This window comes from Hippoglossus hippoglossus, chromosome 19 (assembly GCF_009819705.1).
Source record: "Hippoglossus hippoglossus isolate fHipHip1 chromosome 19, fHipHip1.pri, whole genome shotgun sequence".
NCBI classification, from domain to species: domain Eukaryota; kingdom Metazoa; phylum Chordata; class Actinopteri; order Pleuronectiformes; family Pleuronectidae; genus Hippoglossus; species Hippoglossus hippoglossus.
In genome coordinates, this window is record NC_047169.1 from 5,289,993 (window position 1) to 5,310,816 (window position 20,824).

General features: G+C 42.9%; 3 protein-coding genes across 5 annotated transcripts in view; all 3 read right to left on the bottom strand.

Moving 5' to 3' along the window:
* Positions 1-48: 48 nt before the first annotated feature.
* Positions 49-6,372, bottom strand: si:ch211-126c2.4. The gene is made up of 9 exons (XM_034570389.1): positions 6,128-6,372; positions 2,782-5,228; positions 2,541-2,586; positions 2,270-2,389; positions 1,984-2,073; positions 1,686-1,814; positions 1,469-1,597; positions 880-951; positions 49-634 (listed from the first exon to the last, which is right to left on the bottom strand). Exons 2-9 carry the CDS (start codon positions 5,149-5,151, stop codon positions 585-587), a joined length of 3,006 nt encoding a protein of 1,001 aa, XP_034426280.1. The 5' UTR covers positions 5,152-5,228; positions 6,128-6,372; the 3' UTR covers positions 49-584.
* A 172-nt stretch (positions 6,373-6,544) lies between these two features.
* si:ch211-136m16.8 lies at positions 6,545-12,200 on the bottom strand. The gene is made up of 6 exons (XM_034570375.1): positions 11,823-12,200; positions 7,727-11,065; positions 7,432-7,627; positions 6,960-7,039; positions 6,788-6,879; positions 6,545-6,696 (listed from the first exon to the last, which is right to left on the bottom strand). Exons 1-6 carry the CDS (start codon positions 11,877-11,879, stop codon positions 6,636-6,638), a joined length of 3,825 nt encoding a protein of 1,274 aa, XP_034426266.1. The 5' UTR covers positions 11,880-12,200; the 3' UTR covers positions 6,545-6,635.
* A 1,122-nt stretch (positions 12,201-13,322) lies between these two features.
* Positions 13,323-20,824, bottom strand: part of si:ch211-180a12.2 — a 7,732-nt gene continuing 230 nt past the window's right edge. Inside the window, exons 1-13 of one of the 3 annotated variants that reach the window (XM_034570392.1) lie at positions 20,687-20,824; positions 18,577-18,888; positions 18,159-18,452; positions 17,644-17,949; positions 17,452-17,562; positions 17,114-17,275; positions 16,061-16,375; positions 15,942-15,992; positions 15,601-15,855; positions 15,163-15,510; positions 14,535-14,807; positions 13,746-14,021; positions 13,323-13,627 (exon numbers count right to left, since the gene is read on the bottom strand). The exon at positions 20,687-20,824 is cut by the window's right edge and continues 178 nt beyond it. In XM_034570392.1, coding sequence (XP_034426283.1) covers positions 13,596-13,627; positions 13,746-14,021; positions 14,535-14,807; positions 15,163-15,510; positions 15,601-15,855; positions 15,942-15,992; positions 16,061-16,375; positions 17,114-17,275; positions 17,452-17,562; positions 17,644-17,949; positions 18,159-18,452; positions 18,577-18,888; positions 20,687-20,738 — 2,787 coding nt within the window. In that variant the 5' untranslated portion in view covers positions 20,739-20,824 and the 3' untranslated portion in view covers positions 13,323-13,595. Of the gene's footprint in view, positions 13,628-13,745; positions 14,022-14,534; positions 14,808-14,994; positions 15,080-15,113; positions 15,511-15,600; positions 15,856-15,941; positions 15,993-16,060; positions 16,376-17,113; positions 17,276-17,451; positions 17,563-17,643; positions 17,950-18,158; positions 18,453-18,576; positions 18,889-20,686 lie in introns of those variants that run through there. The other 2 variants (XM_034570393.1, XM_034570394.1) reach the window with 2 other exon arrangements.

Genomic DNA, 20,824 nt, shown 5'->3' on the forward strand with positions numbered 1-20,824 from the left:
CAACAACAATAATATTAATATTAATAACTTTATAGACATTTAACTCTGTAGATGTTTCACCACATGTTTATTTCAAATATCTCTCAAGGCCACGCAGCCTTTCACACATTAAACTGCATATTAGAGAGTTTAAACACAAACAGTACAAACACACACACACATATACCATCTTCATTTCAGCATTGTCCATTAGTTCACTTTAATATTCACTGACAGTGGAAAGTTTCCCCCTCACTGAAAACAAAGCTTTCTCACATCTTCCCATTATTATATTATTTAATGATAGATGACACATAATGAAGAGCATTCAAATACTCTGGTTGAATATATAATTGCATCCATGTCAGGAGTGTAGTTATATTATGTGCGCACACATCAGACCACACCTCAGTCGTGCAGTGACTGGTCAACCAAAGTCACTATTCTACACTGAGGATCTTTATTATACAATACTGTCAAGTAAAATACATTTTAGTATTTTTAATATATTTAGTACATTTATTGATTAGAATATACATTTACAGTGAAACCGTAACTTTACATTTTTTAAAATAACATGTGATATTAAAAGTTCACAGTGGGATTTAATTGGCACATTCAGCATTCTTCTCCTTGTTGACTGTCGACAGCAGCTCTGGAAAAGACAGAGAAATTAAAAACATGCACAATTAAAACTTTAAAAGCAAGTGTTAAATTAACATTGGGGTAAAGCCACTCGTATGAAAATGCAAAAAACTATTTGATCAGTGGTGCGACGAATGAAAACTCACCTGAAGGACCGTGACTTATATTTCTTTCATTTCATAACATCAAACATTATGTCTACTTAATTATTTTTAAAGAATTATTAGAGATGAAAAATAGTGATGTGTGTCATACCTTCTTTCAGTCTCTTAATTTCTGCTGATTGTGTTTTGAGCTGCTCTTCCAGCACGACACATTTGGCACAACCTGCAACACAATGTGAATCATTACTGTGGCTGAGGTCTCGGTCAAACAAGCATTTATTTCCTCTTTATATACAATTTTAGTAACAGTGGTTTCCTCATTCATACATTCTCTGTTACTCTCACTTCCTCCAGCGAACACTGTTACTATCCAGAGACACCAGTTTGAGCTCCATTTCAACTACCTTTCTCTGTGCTACTGTAACAAGTCTGACTTGATAACATGTGTGCATCTGATCATTACTGGATTATTGGTATACCTGTGTCACTTCTTTACTGGTGTAAATAGACATTTTGCAGCATTATAAAACAAACCAGTTTAAGAAGTGGCAACAGATGAGTCTTCTTTATAGATGGATCATGACCTTTGTGATTGCTCGTGAAATCTACACAGCCTAGGTTTAACAGAAGGTGTCATCTACAGAAAAACATGGATGTGCATTAAACACAGACACCCAACTCCAAAGATCTTATTATGCAGATGATGTATGAACACTTCCCTTCCTGCAGTCCCAGCTTACCATGTCCTTGTGGTTTAGCTGGCTGAGATCTATGGTGGTTTACAGGCGTTTTCTGGTTTCTGCTTCTGCTGGCTGCGTTGCAAGATGTCATGTTTTCTGCAGCAGCAGCACTGACGGGCACTGCAGCATCTGAAAGGCACGTAGCACGGTAAGTAAGTAGCTCACTAAAAGTCAAGAGTTTTGCATAACAGAAGAGTGTGACATTTTTCCAACCTACCGTCTCTTTGGGCTTTAGCTGGTAACACTCTCTGGTTGCAGCTGGTTCCAGGCCGTTTCGGGTTTTTGAATCCGTTCACAGCATCAGAGGCAGTTGAGGTCTCAGCTCCACTGGATGGGTAAGGCCCGTCTGACAGGAGGAGAAAGAATGAGCTCAGATATGGTTTTTTTAACACTATCACAATAACAGCTGAATTGTTTTAGTCATGGGGGTTGGATCCAACAATGAGTCCTAACAACAAAAGTCCTACAAAATAAAGATCGGTTGTATTGTACAATTACCGCACGTCAGCATTTACCTGTTTTCTTCCTCTTTGCTGTTGGCAAAAGTTCACCTCTGGTTAACGGGTGCTTCTTTGGTTGTGTAAACTTCATCCCAGGGTTAGCAGCTGATAACAAAAAAAAGTATATCACAAGATAATTTTAGACGATACTCCAGGCCCTTAGTCCTCAATGATTGCAATATTACAAACCAAAAGGTAAAGCAATTTCAACCCTGTACTGATGAAATTATGCACATATACTTTTCCTATTTATAACTGACCAAAACAATCAAAGCCTACAGTCTGACCACTGTATTATTACCTGCAGGCCCCACGTTACTTTTTGCTGAAGGAGGCCTGAGCCCTGGTGCAGATCTCTGGAAGCCCGATGGTATGCTGCTCATCGGTGGTCTCGGCAGGCCAGAGTTGGGCTGTTTGGATGCTGACGACAGCAGAGGGAAGATGGAGAGAGATGTAAATAATGTGCGACCACACACTTCTCATACAGAAGGCATTACACCTGATGTACACAACACCAAGACTGAAGTGTTGTGTACGTCTGTTTTCTAAAAAGACGACTACATACTGCTTACCAGTTGTTGTAGCACGCAAGTTGTAGGAGCTTGAAATCCCTGTGATCTTAAACAGAAGATGTCAACAAGAGACAATCATCAATACAAGCAGGCAACGCTTGTTCTCTGGTCTCAATCATAAAAATAGTGAATTTAACAGATGATACTGACAAGTCCAAAAGTATTAATTTGATATATTTCTTTAAACAGAAATGCCATCAATCACTTGTACAAAAAAAGACTGTTAACATTCAAACCCTACCCCCTGTGCTGAAGGTGCAGAGTTTTTCACGGCTTCAGTCTGGGTTCTCTGTCTCGTCATGGGCAGTCTTGAAGTTGCCGGCTCACATCTTCCTGGAAGTGCGGAGGTTGGGTTGTATTTAAAAAGCTGTGATGCAGCTTTCAAAGGAGGCAAGTGGGATCTCGCTGCCGGCTGCATCAAGGTTTTTCGGTCTGTGATTAAATTTGATGGAACATCTGGTGGCACCTGAACGACCGGCTTACCGGGTCTGTCCCCATAAAGCTTCTTCTGTGCCGCGATGGCTTTGCCCTTGTCATGTTCAGAGCTGAAGTGGAAAACTTTACAGTGAGTCATCGGCGTTGAGGTTACCAACGAGTCTACCTTCAAATCTAAGCTGTCATCCAAATTGAAGGTGTTTGCTTGGTTGTTCTCCGTATCCGTGCCTTGATGGCCCAAACTTTCAGAAAGACCGTCTGGTAAAGAATGTGAATGATCCTTTGTCTCACATCTACTCGCTGCAGGAGCTACAGCGACAGCTGGATTAACTTCAAATGTATTCTCAGGTGTGTCAGCCATCTTGACATCTGGGTCTGTACTAGCGGTCCCATTTTGTTTTGATACTTCAGGAGTGTGGACATCAGACGTGTCTTTAGAGTCAATGGTTGGATTACAGACTTTTGAAGGAGAGGGTTTGTCAAAGGTATTCTGGGGACTGTCGCTTGAGCTGGTTTCTGTTATTGTTATTGTGCCATTCGGTTTACTTTCAAAAGTGTTGTTCTGGACACTTTTCCCTAAATCACTAGTGCCACAGGATTTTCGAAGAGAAAGTATACTAAAAGTTCCGTTCTGCACATCACACGACTCACCTGACTTAGCAGCTGAACTATTCTGATTCGTATCAAGGGAAGTTTCAGTAGTGCTCTGAACGTCAGCACTAACCTGATCTGCAGCCACACTTTCTGTTTTGGGACTGTTTACATTAGATGGTGGAAGATCCAGAGTCTTGTTCTGAGGGCAGGATGTTTGATCAGTGGTATTTAAATTAGTGGAGGCACTCAGATCGGAGCTCGTTTGCGGCTCTTTGCCCGTTGACTCAGTATCACGACTGGTAAGCAGCTCTTCTTCGTTAGCCTCCACAGCGATAGATGTTTCCACGGGTTTGGCATGAATCTCAATGGTTACATTTTTTGAACTGGTGTTACTCTGCACATCCGAGGTAGCGATTTGTGACGCAGCACTCTGAACCGACATGTTGCTGGAGGAGCTCATGTCGTGAGTCACATTAGAAGGAAGGATCCCGAGTGTGTCCTCAGCTGATGTTTGACTCTTCATGTTTTGTCCACTGAGCTCTGAGGATGTGTTGTTTTCTAAAACACTACCCACAGAAATATCCCGAGTTGCTTCCAAAGAAGATTTCACGTTTTCCTGCACAGACTTTGATTGTTCGCTAAATGAGCTTGTGGTGTTGGTGACACCGCCAGTAAGAGTACTTGACAGTTCTTCACTTTGCATCATGACCGGTCCGTCAGGCTCTGCCACAATCAATCCACTGAGCTCTGATGAAGGCCTGTTGGGTTTCACAGCATCCACTGGGGGAACATCCTCTCTAACCTCCATAGGGGACATGTCTGCTGCTGGTGAAAGCTCTGAATCACTAGTCACATCGAGGAGAGTAATTTCTGGGAAATATCTGTCATCCAGCCAGCGCTCACGCTGACCCTTCCTGTCAGGGGTGTCAACCATCTTATCATTCTGGTCTGTACCAGCTGTTGTGCCATTATGTTTTGACAGTTTAGGAGGCTGGATGTCAGAAGTGTTTCCTTCAGTGCTAGTTATTTGCATTGTGGAATCAGACGTACAATCAAGGAGAGTAATTTCAGGCAGGCATTCGTCCTGCAGCCAGTACACAGGAGAATTCTTATCTCCTAATGATCGACCAGAATGGCTACTAGAGGGATTTGAGTTGGGATGTTGGCTCGAGCCTCCAGTTGATTTTTTACAACTTGCTGTGGTAACACCAAAGGGAAAGAAGGGAACACTGAGGTGAGGACTGTTCCCACATTTCAAAGGCTCTGGAGATGGACATTTGTTTCCAATGTTTAAGTATTTTAAAATAGGTGTTAGAGCAGACTGAAGGCCAGACATCCGTGACTTTGCCCTGGCTCCACCACTGATGCTTACTGGGGCTGGGGTTGAAAAGGTGCAGTTCTCAGAGAGAGGCTTATTTTCTCCACCTGGATCTGCAGAGGAATATCCAGCCAAGTCTCCTTGGACCTGGAGCTTTGAGGTCTCAGCTGCAGCGGTGCCTCCGGGTGGAATATTTTCACGAAATTCATCAGCTTCTGCATTTTCCTGAATACATGAGGTCTGCACTGCCGTCTCATCGGCCATGATGACTTCTCGTCTTCGTTCACACGAGAAGGACGTCTTTTTTTCAGGTGTCCTCTCAGATGCTCTGTTACTGCAACCTGTGGATTAAAATATTAAAACAACGGAAAACATCTTTACATTATTGTCATCATATCAACATACTAGTCTCCAGTATGAATCTAGTGAGCCTGCACGACATCTTCGATCAGCTGATTGTGTGCTTGTCGTTTCCTAGTTACTGCTTTTAAAACCCTTTTTTTCCTGGGTGAATATTAATTTATTGTTTTTATTTATTGATGTTTTATCCTGTTGTAAAGTACTTTGTAACTTTGTCAAGAAAGGTGCTATTGCTGTTATTATTATTATTATTATTATTATTATTATAATAATAGGCAGATCTGAGACAGCTTTAACACAGGATTTTGTTTAAAAACACATATGTTTTTAACATCTTACAATAGATAATATTTTTAATAACATTTCTCATATCATCATGATAAATGTCACATTATTATCTCTTTAAAGTTCAGAGACTGATCCTGAGCTAAGGTTGTGGTTTGAATCTTTTCTTTATGGGCAGAGATTGACCACAACTTTTACAAATCTGACATAGATCAGTTTAGTGTTATAACTCGTCCCTGTGCATAATACCAATGTAAATAATGGACTTTTGTTATGTTGCTACTGAAGAAAATCATATTGTCATCTACGTTTTGCAGGTTACTTAACGATGACAACACATGATGAGAATCATGAGTTTCGCAATGGACCTTCTGCACTAATGTTGTATTAACATTAATTAGGTAAAAACATAACAGTTGAGCTAACTACCATAACTCCAGTCAACAGAGAGAAGTCACGGACACACAAACAACTTAAAAAGAAATCACTGACGGATGTTGTTTGTGTTATTTTAAGAGGTGACAGTCCCAAGCGAAGCTAAGCTAACGTTAGCTTGGTAACGTGGCCGTCAGTTAGAGGCTTTTTAACAACTTACCTACGTCAGCAGGAACTTGAGAGTGAACGTTTATCCTTGAAAATACTTTAACCGGTTTTCTTAACACTCGGATCTGAAACACGAGTCCACTGATGTTAAGTAAAAGTCAGAATTACGAGCGAAGAGTCACATCTCGAACTTCCTGAAGCAACAGAGCAGCCGCTCCAGTTCAAAATAGAAGTTTCCCCCACGCTCATTGGACAGATCCAACCAATCAGAGCCCGGAACACTTCTTCTTCGTGTACACTGTGAGCGGCGTTCATAGAGGAAAGGGCAGCACTGCCACCTACTGTCTCCATAGAAAGAGAAGTCCTAATTAAATACTTCCCTTTAAACCCTTTTTGAGAAAAACAAGTTTCTTTTTCACTGAAGCTTTATTACAAAACTCAAACACGGCGGAGAAAGAAAAACACGACGAACATCTCATCACTTTATCCAGTTTGACAAATACAACAAAAATAAATCCATTTGTACATTATCATCAACATCTTCACACAATTCATCTTCATCACTCGTTTGTGGGTTTCCTCAGTTTGTTCTTCAGCTCAGACATAAGGGGATTTCCAAATCTGGGGAAACATTTAAAAATGAAAAGTAAGAATCAAACTTGATGTCTCTTTTGTGCAGAATGTCAGTTTTCTTTATTTTTTATTTTTTTACCCTGGATGTCGAGGTGGCATCCATTTAGGTTTGTGTTTTTCCTCGTCTTGTTTGATCGCGTCACTCTTCTCCTCAGGCTTTGACTCAGGTTCCTGTTGATGTGACGACATTTTAAACATGTTCACACCTCAACACGTGAGATTCACAGACTATTGATGAAGGTTAATGATACCTGTGAAAAGGTTTCTGAGCTTTTTTCTTCCGTCATCACACGCTTGGTCTTTTTCAAAGTGGGGAAACCTGCGCCAAGGCCTGGAAAACAAAGATATGACATTATTTACAAACTATGAAACATAACCCACAATTTATGAGAAATTCATGGTTATGAGGGGTCTGTATATGAGAACGAGGGTCAGTTGCTCGGTACATTTTCTGGAACCTTTCCTTCCAGGCCCCTGGTGAAATGTCCAGAAAATGTCAGCGAATGGGTGTGTTGATGACGCAAAACTGAAAAGAATAAAAAGAATACGAATATCTCAGGAGGAAAAAGAGGCGTCATACACGTACAAGACACAGACGAAGATGTCCAACTTGAGAGAGAATGAGACTCATACGTAAAAGACAAACTCCTGAAAATGTCCGGACCCGATTTCCCGAACATTTTCCGGGGTTCATGTCTGGAAACGACTTAGAGTGACCCATACCTGGCAGTTTTATCCCGATGCCCATGCCTCCCAAAGGCACACCTGTAGGGACTCTGACTGGCAGCCGCGAGGAGGGCGTGGGATCCGCTGAGGGCATGTTCAGCAGGGAGCGGGGATCTGAGGGCGGCCTGACACGAGGGTTTTTCACAGCAATCCTCGACTTTTGTGGGGTGAAGTCCAGCGCAGACGCGTCCACCTGCAATGACAAAACCAACTGAGCTCACACCATCTCTGCAGGTTATGAACACTTTGACATTTAAATATGTTATTTTGGAAACAATGCATCAATCTGAACCTGAGTTGTTGTTGTCGGCTCTTCTGCCACCTCAGCGATATCCTCCCACCACGAGGCGTCCTGTGGTTGCTCCAACTTTTCAGCACAGGCGACATCTTCTGAATCCGCCATCGTGATTTCGTCCTGTAACAAAACCTCTGAGCCACTTCCAGGTCGTCCTGACTCAGCGTGTTCAGTTTCATCGGGAGAGTCAGACGCAGCTGCCTCACGAGGTGCATCTGCATCTTCAGTTTTCTCTTCTGTGTAAAGAGTCTCATTATCTTCGTCTTCAGAGTCTTTCCAGTCGATCTCTTTCTGTTTTCCAGTTTCAGTCTCTGCTGATTCAACTCGTTCTTCATCTGTTTTGTCTTGAGATTTATCCGATCTCACTTTGAAACATCCAGCCTCTAGTGATATTATTCCAGATCCAGGGTGAAATCCAGTCTCAGTGGTCGATTCCTCCTCCGTCAGATCTGACTGCCCCGTCTCCGCTGCTTCCTCCAACGATACATCCTGAGATTCAGGGTCAGGTTGCCGTGTAGACAGTTCGGAGACGTCTGCTGATTCTAATGCACCAGCGAACAAGTCCAAGATGTCCTGTAGGGACCCAGAGCTCGTTGACTCCAGTAGATGGGACTCACTGTGGTCTGTGCTCCATTCACTGACAGACTGGTCCAATAATCCAGACTCTGCTGCTGATGGTGACATTTCTGTGTCGCTCACTAATCCAGATTCTCCTGACATTGACTCCACAAGCTTCTCGTTCTCCTCCTCTGTCTCATCTGATTGCTCCTCTCCCTTTTTGACCAGTTGCCTTCCAGGTTCAGGCCCTTCTCGTTGTTCCATTCCGTCTGCGTCCTTGAACGATGCCGTCTCTATCCACAAGTCAAGGATTTCCTCATCAATCAGGTCTTGAGATCCACTGACGGAGCTCTCCTCTGATTCGGCCTCAAGTTTTTCCATTTCCTCCTCTCCTATCACATCCAAATCCTTTGTTTTGCCCTTGGTTGTCATTAATTGATCTTCTGCTGCACTCGCCTCCGATGCTTCGTCTGATGGTTGATTTTTATTCTCCAGCGACTCGTCTGGTTTCGTTAATTCCGATTTTTCAAACCAAATATTTTTGTTGTTTTCAGAAGTTAGCTCAGCTGCCAGATTTAAAGCTTCTATCTTATTTTTGTTCTGCATTTCATCTTCTGTTCCCTGCTCCTCAACTCCAGAACCTGTTTCTTCCATATCTATCCCTGCATCTTGCATTTCTGCACTACTACCTTCAGGTAATTTAGGCTCGTCCAATTGTTTCATAAATCCAGATTCAATAATATCTTCTAAATCAAGAGTCTTTATTCTGTTTTGCTGAGCATCTCCTGACACTTGATAGAAGCTCATCTCTGTCATCTTCTGTTCTTCAGCCTTGAGGATTTTCAAAGTTTCTCCCGTCGTTTCACCGTCACCTCCTGCAGCGTCTTTGGTTCCACTTAAATCTTCATGAGTTTCAAAGTCAACCAGCAGCTCTTCAGTTCCATCCTGCTCTTCTGTTTTCTTAGGAGTCTCCTCTGTTGCACCAACGTGGGTCTCAGATTCTTCTTCCAACTGTCCCACCCTCGTCCTCATCGAGCTCGAGAATGTCTCGTCTTTCTGTCCTGATCCTTCGATTGCTGGCTCAACAATCAGCTCCTCAGTCTCTTGTGGTATTCCAGCGTCTGTAAGCTGCAGTATCTTTGTATCCTTAAAATCTTCTGTTCTGTCTTGTTCCTCCTCCAAATGCTCCCTCACTGGTGAAAACCCACCTCCAGTGCCACTGTTTTGAAGGTTCTCCCACTCTTTGCTCTCCACCTCTTCTGGTAATTGGGTGGCATCGCTTTCCTTGTAATTTCCTACTTCCAGGAACCTTTGTGTTGTATTTTCATCTGGCCCAGGCTCATTGTTGTATTCAGGAACTCCCTCTTGTGTTCCCTGGCTGGTCGGAGAATGTAGCTCCTCCACCACAACAGCATGGCCTTCGCCTACCCCCGGGGGAATATTTTTGAACTCTCCGCTTATTTCCTGTCCAGTTTGGCCTTTGGGTATTACTGTAACTAAAGCGGTTGTACATGCTGCTTCCATGTTACTTTCTTTGTTGTCTTTCACTTCACTGGAAAAACTCTCCACTTCTGTTTGATTCTCATAAAAAAATCTCTCCTCCACTGAAACGTCTGTTGTTGCCACATTAGATTTTGCATCGTTCCCATCATCCGTCTCTGGTACTATGGTTTGCACTTCGGTGTCTTTGGCCACATCCTCTTTTTCTTTATCTCTAAATTCAGCTGTTTGCAGCTCTGCTTCAGAATTCTGCACAACTTCTTCATTACATGCAACATGTTCAGTAAAAGAATCTTCATCTATCGCCTGGTGGTCTGCAGCCTCCTCTTCGTCCCCACCGAGCTCCCCCATCACGTGCTCATGTCCAAAGCCCTCTGACACTTTACCACTTTTTCCGAGGGTCATATTTAATTCATCCTCCAGCGAGGAAGAGCCTGGGTCTCCCCTGACTTCTCTGTCATTTTCTGAGAGCTCCTCACAGACGAGTAACTGATGTTCGACTTGTTTTCTCCCCTCATCGTACTTGATGTTGATTTCTGAGCCCAGCTGTGACACCCCATCACGGTTTTCTCTATCTTCTGCTGCATCCCTCTGCACCTTCGCCTCTTCTATGTGCATGTAATGCTCCTCCTCTGAACTAAAATCTGTCATCCTGCACAACGTTATCTCAGCATCTTCCATCTCCAAAGTTGGTTCATGTTCATGTTGCATTTTATCATCTTCTCCCTTTTCATACACTTTTCCGTGGTCATCCTCCTCAGCACCGGCCTGTCTTCCATTTCCCCTCAGTTCTTCACTCATGTCATCATCTGTTATATTTAAAGGCCCTTCATTCTCTGTCGTCTCTTCCTGTCCGTGAGTGTAGGATTTCTTATGTCCATCCTCTACTTCTATGTCTTCTTTTGCAGCTTTAACCAACCTTGCATCATCAGTTCCTGTTTGGCCGAGCTGTTCCTCTCTGGTGCCCTCAGCCTCCTCAGATGCTTTGCTCTCAGGGCCTCCACTCAGTTGGCTTCTGTACTGCATGATTTCTTCCTCGGGCCCGAAGTCATCACCTGTGCTGCAAAGCTCCCAGGCAACAACCGGCCGCGAAGAACTAAGCATAGAGGCCGTCGCAAGAGGCCGTTCTTCATCGACACCCGGTCCCCCGGAGTCTGGGTGACGGGTGTCAGCAGGTTCACTGTCAACTGCAGGTTCCTGGAAGGAGTCGTGGTCATTGTACTCGGTGGTCGTGGGCTCTGGACGGAGAAATCTGTTCACTGCTCCGGTTAAATAGTACTGAGAAGATATGGAGATACAGAGAGAAAAGGGCGATTTATTTTCAGCATTTAATTTTTTGGTATGTTTTCAATTCTCATTTTTACTCATCCGGTAATTTTCTGCATTTTTCCTCACAAGGGATAACATGAGACCTATTTGTCCTCCACCGAGGAAGTTAACAAACTCACAAATACATTTTTATCTATTCAAGTCAGAATTCAGTGGGATGGAAGATGTTGAAAAAATATACATTTATCCATATCAAATTTAAAAGCACTAAAATCCAATAATAAAATAAAGAATAAGAAACCCCATAAAAGTGTGTCCTGTTTATCTTGGGATATAAATAATATGATACAATCCAGTATTGATTTGCAGTCAGTGGGTCACGTGACATTGGAGCCAGGAAAAAACAACGTTTTTTAAATATTAATATTCATATAAAATACAACAGTGAGCTCCACTAAAAAGGTGTTTTTCTACGGCATTGATACAATTCAGCATATCTTTGAATGCAAGCTACTGAAACATGTGTGATTAATTAAATATTGATAGAAAAGCACGCACTAAAATCCATTTAAAAGAGCTGTGTCCTGTTTGTGTGGTGTAATAATATCTGAGGTGATTTGGAGTCTATTGAAAACATCGCAGTTATCTCCTATATTCAAACATTCATTTGTTGATGAGTTAAAAACCCTGAGATCAGCTGTCACGGAAACTTCACTATGGTTCAATGATCAACTTGTATCGAGAAGCAGCAGCAGCAGCAGCTCACCCAGACGGACCACATAGTCCTCTCCACCCGGGAAACGGAGCCATTGTCCGGGTCCATCTTCTGACTTCCTGCTCCTCCACCCTCCGAAACATTTACTCAAACCAAAGCTGTTTAAATGTCCTGGGCGATGACATCAAGCTGCACACGAACATCCAGCCTGGCTCGATTCCTGCTCCACTGACACACACTTGATATCCGGTGGGTGAAGATGAGGAAGAGGCTGATGAACGCAGCCGAGTCTCTGCTGCGTGTTGCACAGTTTGCGGATGTGACAAAGTCAGACCACAGATCAGACTTTACTTCCCAGTCACCGTTGACAACAAAGCTGCACATGAACACGATGGAAAAACAACTGCAGCTCATATGTGAAAATATAATAACACCTGCCATCAGGGTGCAAAACTTCCCCTGCACAGATAAAATGATGTCTGTCAATGCAGAACTAAACTTGACCTGTGTTTACACCTGGTTAACTTAATATCAAATTAGAGAGATTACAACCAGAGAGAGCCTAATGGCCTTTATGTCATTTATGGAAATTTAAATAATATTTTTTTGTTGCCTAGTAAATGTTTAAATCATTTTATAGTGTTTTATTTTTACCCTGTTCTCATCTGCAACATTTTCACTCTTATATTTGTCTTGTTGATGTTAATAATGAAGATTAGGAATACAAAAAAACTATATAGGAAACTAAAAGAAACATGATGATCAGACTCCAATCTCAGTTTCAGTGGTTTGCCCTGTTGCCTCACAGCCAGAAGGTCCCTGGTTCGAATCCCAGTCTGTGTGGAGTTGGCAGGTCCTCCCTGTGTCTGCGTGAGCTTCCTCCCACAGTCCAAACACATTAGGTCAGTTCTAAATTTGCCATATTGTGGTAAATTGTGACTGGTTGTTTGTCTTGGCCTGTGATGGACTGACAAACTGTCCAGGGATGGACCCCACCTCTCCCCAATGTTGGCTGGGATTGGCTCCAGCCCCCCCACGGGACCCTCAAAAGATAAGCGCTAAAGATACTGTAGTGTTAATCTGTACAATTTAGTGAATCAGGTCAAGGGGGATTGTGGGTAACGAATGCACCAGGTTTTGCATTAAAACAATAAAAAACACAGCATGCGTGTGACACTAAGGTCGTGTGTATGAAAGCTGCTAGAATTTTATAGAACAAAAAATACAAAAACCTACTTTCATATACAAGGAATAAAAAGTGTTTTACAGCATCTGTTGTATGTTTCCACTCTCTGACATTGCACAGCTATGACTGTATGTGTCACTGTTTGTGCAACGGAAGTTTCAAACTAAACATCATCTTAATTACTCAGTTCAGCCGAGCACGTGACGTCCCTGTGGTCAGAGTGTGCAGGGGAAAAAACAGAAGTGTATTTTGAAATGAGAACTTATTTTAGTGGTTGACGAACAGCAGATACAGATTGACACCTATTTTTCTGCACAAACCACTGAGCACAAGTGAGAGAAACAGACACAAATCCCTCCAAAAAGTTGATTTAGAACAGATTGTATTTCCCAAAGGAGATTTAATGTATATTTTAAAAAAAATCCACAGAGGTTCATTATTGTTGCAAAATTCTTTGTACAAAACTATGAACATTTGTAAAAATCGTGGAGTTGGAAGAAAAAAAAGTAACCATAATAAATAAAGTTTGAACACTGGACATTCTAGAATCATGACTACTTTGTATTCACTATAGAAACGTACAGTATATTAGATTCATGCTGTGTGACATAGAGACGCACTCCTCGGACGTCAGGGCTTCATGCGGAGGAAGACATTTCCTCATTGGGCTCTGAAAGAGACGACACAAGATCAAGTTGAAGAACTAAGCGTGAACACACTTCCTGTTGAGAGGGAGCTTTACTTCTGTCTTGTGCAAACACAATGACAGTTGACACCAGTAATCTCACCTGTCCATGTTCGATAAACAGGAAGCTTGAGGGCCGGGTGTGTGATCTCCACGCACACTCTCATGCGTGCTCGCTCGTTCTCTCTGGGGCCTTTGCTCAGGTTGACTCTGTTGATGTGCAACGCGCCCGAGTCGTCCACCGCCTCTTTGTCGCTGTCCTCGGCCACCTCCGCGTATATCACCTCATCCCTGTCAATGTTGTTGTTCTCTCCGTCCACTTTTTCGTCGATGTACTCGATCCCTTCGGCGTCCGGGTCTGTAACAGCAGCTTTTGTTTCTGCGAAGTAAGAACAGCGAAGGAGCTAAGACTGAATGTCTCTATGTGCGATGGATTATTCATTTGATGCTCTCTACTAACCCATGTTTATTAAACCCTGTGTTACAATTGTAGCACAGGATTCCCTTTAACGATTTGTAGACTTTAAACAATAGACTGTAAATAAAGATGGACAATGCATCTCCACTTCCTCCCACTGCGCAGAAATGAAGCCAAAATATCCCCGATACGAACGCTGCCACCTCCTGCACAGCAGCGATCAGGGGATGGAGCCATGATGAGACATAATCTATAGCATCAAATAACTAATTAAAACCAGACTTAGTGGAAAAACACTTGAACATACATCAGTGGGATAGGAACTGGGTTTATCACTTATACTGTATCCAGCCACCAGATGGCGATCAGGACGCATTGGCTCCACTTTTGGAGAGGTGGAGAAGTAATGTTTTCCATCTTTATTTACTGTTTATGACACACACACACACACACATATATAAATATAATAAGTACTTATTGCGTATTTGTTCTTCTGTCTCTCCTGCTGTTTGTTCGTCTGACTTGGCAGACTCGTCGACCTCTCGAGGGCGCACACGCTCTTCAGCTCCCTCTGACCGTCATCTCCGATCTCCTCCGTCTCATTGGACACCAGCGATGAGAGAGTGTGTCCTCCCGCCGCCCAGAGTAGTTTGACCTTAGGGTGACCTCCCTTCAGCAGGAGAGAGAACACGCCGACCCCTTCACTGCTCCAACACACCGAGAGGGATGGAGGAATGGAGGGAGCAACTAAAGGAGTGAAAACAGAAAGACTTAGTTCATGAAAAAGTGTAAAAGCAGGAAAAGTTATGTTTTTTCCCCCTCTTTGGGTTATTGTTTGGATATTATGGAGTTTTTTATACTGAGAACATTTTTATACTGAGAAACTTTCTCAAAATAATGACTCAATATCTCCAAACGAATGACTTACTGACTCAAAATAATAACTCTAATCTCACAATAACAATTTAGTGTCTCAAAATGATTTAATATCTGTAATTATGACTTTAGATTCATTTGTTTTATCACTGGCAGAAATGGGCCTGCATAGGATACAGCCAAGCGCTGTTGATAGTGAAAATACCGACAGCATAATGATTCATACCAATGTCAAAATTTTTCCATTGCCTCTCAATGGGCTCCTGTAGGGAACAGTGCTCCACTCTGCACATAATCCCTCCTCTTCTCTCCTTCTTCTCCTGACTCGTTGCCCTCCTCTTCAGAACGGCTGTGGCCCTGTAGATTCTGGGGTGAGTCTGGAAGGGGCCCCACAGCTCTCCTCCGTCGATCACCTCCTCCTCCCTGTCGTCCTGCTCTCCCTCTCTGAGCTTCAGCCAAGTCACTGCGATGTTCGGAGGGTAGAAATTTGTGATTTCACATCCCACGGTTGAAGTCTGATCCGGGGAAGAGGTGGAGCTGAAGATTTCGGACACACACGGCCTCTTCATGAAGCCTGTTTCAGAGTCAAGCAGAAAATCAAGCTTTAATTTTTTATATCAAATAAACATAACATTTGATGCGTTTTGCTTCCCTTGCTTCTTACCTCTGGTTTCGCGGGTGACTGGCTGCTTCAGGGCGATGTGGTGGACACTGACCCACACTTTAGTTCCTCCCTTTTCCAGTTCACTCTGGGGCAACTTACACTGGCTGTAGGCCGAAAAGAAACCCTCAGAATTGGGTCTCGGGGAGGACGAGGCCTGGGAGGCCACGGGGCTCAGCTCACCCCCCTGACAGAACCAGCGGAAGGTGATGACGTCTGGATGGAAATGTGTTGCCCGTACTGTCATGCTGATGACATCTGCAGGACAGAGATGTGAGGGATGAGCTTCTTACAACCAGGAATGTTTTTACATGTATTGAGGGGATTATTAACTGTTGCTTTACCCGAGTCGTTTGGTGTCTCTGCCAGCTGGATTTCTGATACTTCAGGAGGAGCTGTGGGAGAAAATTTCTGATAATTTCTGTTGCATAAAAATGTGAAAATCATAGAAATAACTTCTTACACAGAATCGTGAACTTCTCGGACACCCTCTCCACCACAATCTTGTCCTTGCCAATGTAGGAGACCTGACACTTGAACACCGCCGACTTGTGGATTGAAATCTGGGGAATGAAGGTCATCGCGGAGATCAGCTGTTGGGAGCCACTTCCAGACGAGTGCAGCGGCCCCTCGGTGTGCAGCTTGTAGTAGACCATCTCGCCTCTGGAGGGCAGCAGGGGGCCTTTCTCTGATGCTGGGGAGGTGAGAGTTAGACCGTAGGGCAGATGGATGGTGGTTAGGGGGTTATAGAGGCAGTTGAAGTTAGCTTTGGAGGTCCCTACGTGTGTGAGGTTGGTAAAGTGTTAGCAGAATTATAGTGTAAAAGAAAAAACATGGTCAGTTTCAAGAACAGAATAAAAGATTCATGTACCATCATCAGTCTAAACTACGTTTTATTTTCCTGTTTCTTCAATATATCAACCACTTCGCCCATTGTATTTGCACTGACCCTTTCAATGTAGCTGCTGCCCAAAGTTTCACGTTTGCCATAACAGGCATGAGTGGTAAGTGCATTAAAGGTGCTATATTATATGGTGGTCATGGCCGTCTGCTGGGAGCTTCAGCCATCATTGGGTTTACAAGACAAGAGGTAACGTGCGCCCCCTCGTGACCCCAGTGTTTCTCCACCGCATCACATGCCAGCCCAGCTCTTGGCGAGTAAATGAACGTTCGATACTGAACTTTCAATGTTTATGGCACAGACGGTATAAAGACGCACGACATGATGGCTCCCCAAAAGTGAGTTTAAGATTAAGATTATAACCCTATAATCTATGGTTGCTACTCGATTAAGTAAAGAGTTGATGCTGGATATGTAGCAATAGCAACACCTACATATACAGCTCCTTTAACCAAACTATTTCTCTAAGGTTGTAAAAATCTTTTTCCCCACAGAAATTCTATCAAACATACCGAATTGGTTCTTCTCACTGATCCGGTCCAGTGGGGTTCAAGAGGTCAAAGACGAATTAATGAGTAATCACTGGTTATCTGGACGCTTCATCAGCTCTCCTACCTGTGAATGAGGTGTCGGAGATAGGGGTATCATTGAGGAACCAGGCTGTCTGGACTCGGTCCACTCTCCTGCCTTCGATGCTCACCGTCACTCTGCCCTTTTTACCAATGATCACGCGCGGAGGGAGGATGATCCCTGACACGGTGAGAGACTTCTGCTTCTCTGAAGGGAAATAAACGAGTTGCCAGGAGTAAAAGCAGAGCTCTTAATTAGCTTCATAGTTAAGTCTTTAATCAATTGGGTTTAATTGGTTAAATGAATTTAACACAGTGGTTTGAGGAAATGTGATTGTTTGTCAGATAAATGGAACCATAAGCGCATGACAGTTTTTGACTCACCATCTCTTCTCCTCCAAGAAAAGCCGAAGCAGAGCAGGAAGACCAGCACTATAGAAATGCACATCATAGCCACAGATGCTTTGGCTGATTTCGTCAACACCGGAGACTCATCTAACAGGAAACAGCATGAGAAAATAAATCCATCAAACAGTTATCTATAAGAAGACATGTGTTATCTCAATTAAATACTACCTTGTGGATCCAGGTTCTCCATGTCCGCCGAGCCGCTGACTGGGCGCATTACCCCAGGTTGGTTTACCAAGCACTCCACCCTCCCACCTTGATCCCTCTGCTCGGGGCTCAAAGTATAATAGTGTCTGGTGCTGTAGGTCCCGTCTGGGTTTTGCTCAGTGGCCGGGGGCTCGGGGAGGCTTGTGCCATTTTGAATCCAGGACACCGACACTTCCTCAGGGTAGAAACGCTCCAGGTCACAGTAGAGAGTGAGAGGAATGTTGTTGGAGTGCGATGGCACCGCAGAAAGTCGCATAGACGGGAGATCTGATGAAAACATTTATGAACCAGATGAAAAACAATTCAAATGAAAGTGGATCGTTATTTGACCAGTTGTAGAAATACACAGGCATTTAAATAGATCTGTTTCCTCTGCAGAGGCATTCTCTCTTAAGCCACCATGGATGCACTCGCTCCACGTGTGTCAGAACACGAGTTCGGATCGGTAAAGGTCAGTGTGTCTTTGTGTCTCTCACATGTGATGTTGAGTTGGAAATCCAGCTCTTGATTGTTTCCATTGTGTGACACTTTGCAGCCAAAGGTCACATTCTGGTCCTCACGGGAAGGGAAGAAGGTCAAGTTGCCCACAGCCGTGTAGAAACCGTCTGGAGCCTGTTCACCTTCGACCTGGTGGGGAGGATGAATCACCTGCCCGTCTCTGGTCCAGGAGAAAGAGACAGGAGGAGGGTAGAAACCATCTGCGTTGCATTTGAACTGGCTCTCTGTCTCTAACACCACCCACTGCTGAGGGATTGAGAGAGTGGGGGAAGCTGCAGAGAGAAGACGTAGAAGAAACTGATTGAGAAATACGAGATTAGGAGTTCAGCATTGTATAATTTTTTGGTTCAAATGAGAACTTAAAGCCCAAATCTCCCCAACTGAACAAAGACATACCGATGATACTGAATGTAACGTTGCTGGAGTGCAGGATCGTGGAGTTGTGGTTGACTGTGCATTCATACAGCCCCTGCAGGGCGAGAGTAGCTCTGAGGATGGTCAGTGAAAAGTCTCCACTGATGAAATCACTGGGTTCCCAGATGAAGCCTTCCTTTATTTGCGTTGCCTCGTTTCCGAATGAGGCGATAGCAGAGCCTTTACTTATCCAGCTGACAGTGATGAGAGACGGGATCACAGAAACAGGGAACGTCACATTGCAGGGGAGGGTTGCATTTGTATTTGGGCTGGACTGAATTTCTCTGGGAGACCCTGAAACACAGAGAGCGTAAGTTCAGATGAGGAGGAAATAAAGAGTCTTTACTGAACCACATTCAATGATGCTCTGATGAACTGCAGCACAGATTAGATTAGTGATGATTGGTGAAATGTGCCTTTAATATTTGGTTAATGATTTGGATCTTCAGCTGCAGTTTAATTAATTGAATTGAATTAAGTTAATTTAAATTAACAGTCCTGTGAAAACAAAGGGAGGCTAAATGTTTGTATTTAAGATTATACATTCTCTTGTAAACAAAAAAGTTTTCATGATATAAGTCGAGATAACGTTCATCTACATCGTTTAACTCCTTGTGAAGCTGTCTTCTTTCAAAAGAAGAAAAGACTATCCTCCTCATACACGTGAAAATGTGGATCCATAATTATTAGTCCCGTTAAAAAAAACACATTTAAATTGACCAGATCGGTATTTATTTGGATCTGCACCAATCAGCAGACTCATATATATCAGTCCCATAAATATCTCTGTTTATTTCCCCAAGATCTATCAACTGTTCTCTGAGAAACAAACATAAATGTTGAAAAACAGCCCGTCTCGCATTGTCAAAGAAAGTGAAAAAGATTTCCTGGATCCAGACACGACCCAGTCCAGGTTGTTTATTTAATTCGACAAATGTCATCACAAGACAAATTTGAATTTGAGCGAATTGTTTGAGTTTCATGAAGTTTGTCCTTTCCACATTCTTTCCTTTCTTTCCTAATTGTAAATCAGTAATCTGAGTATATACCACATTGAATCAGTGTAAATATGAAGCCTTTCAGTCTGCTCTGAGCAGCCAATCAGCTTAATTAGTAACTAGCACAATAAATACTTGTTGTCGGGCGTAGAGTCAAACTTTCTTTTGTGTGAAGTGTTTATGTTGCACCTCTTGATAAGTGTGACTGATGGGTCGATCATAGCAGGCCGACAAACAGAAGAAGAATGAGGTGACTAATGCTATACTTTGCTGGTAAGTCTAGATTAAAGTTTTTTTAAACTTTCGGGCCGGATCAGAGCAATTGAGTGAATACTATTTTAGTTTGGAAGAAAATCTTAAAATATACTTTTCACTGCTTTCGCTAATTATCGTCTAATCTACACAATCAGCAGAGTAGACAAATACACCATGTTTAACGATTCTTATGTATATTCTGAGTGCATGTGAATATTATTACACTGGAGTGGACGATGTGGATAAAATCGTCGATCGCTGTATATGAAGTGTCATATTTTAGCAGATAACAGGAAGTCAATTTTCTATAAATTCCATTGAGAGACATTTTCTCTAATAGCCAGACTGGAATATATATTTTTGGTTAAGACAAATCAGGGTATTTCATCACACTGGTGCAAGAAAACACTTTAAATCCAATATTGCCATAAAGCAGTGCTATTCATTGATTTGCAGCATTGCTCACATTGAACAAATACGAGACATGAAAGTTGCATCAATAAGAAGAAGAAGAAATATCAGATTTTATATATCAGTGTAATATTGCCCAATTAAACCCATTACACTTACACACACATTGCTCTCAAACCTTTAATGGTCTTACACTTCCGACAAATCCACACAAAATAAATGGTTAAGAGCACGTTCACAGGTCGGAGCAACAGGCACCATCTCGATTTGCATACAGACCACGTCCAAGACTTCATCGCAGATAAATCAGCATAAATTTTCCAATTTCACCTGATCACATCAAACTCTTCACAAACCTCGTCATTAGGTGAACAAACAACAATCTAGCCCCTGTAACTGGCCTGTGAGTGAAATGACCCAATACTCACCATGCTTTACGAGAGCCAGGAGGCCGACATAGACGAGGACTTTACACCGCATCTTGAGAGCCGCGTCTTATCACCAGGCCCCTTTACTGTCTTATATAGAGCTATGAGATGACAGTGGGCGGGATTCTCCTGCCAGAT

Coding starts and splice junctions, on each gene's coding strand:
- si:ch211-126c2.4 (XM_034570389.1), bottom strand. CDS start 5,151: ATGGCCGATGAGACGGCAGTGCAGACCTCATGTATTCAGGAAAATGCA. Junction 2,587..2,781: donor CTGCACCTTCAGCACAGGGG/GTAGGGTTTGAA, acceptor CTTCTGTTTAAG/ATCACAGGGATTTCAAGCTC. Junction 952..1,468: donor AGCTAAACCACAAGGACATG/GTAAGCTGGGAC, acceptor ATTGTGTTGCAG/GTTGTGCCAAATGTGTCGTG.
- si:ch211-136m16.8 (XM_034570375.1), bottom strand. CDS start 11,879: ATGGACCCGGACAATGGCTCCGTTTCCCGGGTGGAGAGGACTATGTGG. Junction 11,066..11,822: donor GGACTATGTGGTCCGTCTGG/GTGAGCTGCTGC, acceptor ATATCTTCTCAG/TACTATTTAACCGGAGCAGT. Junction 6,880..6,959: donor GCTCAGAAACCTTTTCACAG/GTATCATTAACC, acceptor TCACATCAACAG/GAACCTGAGTCAAAGCCTGA.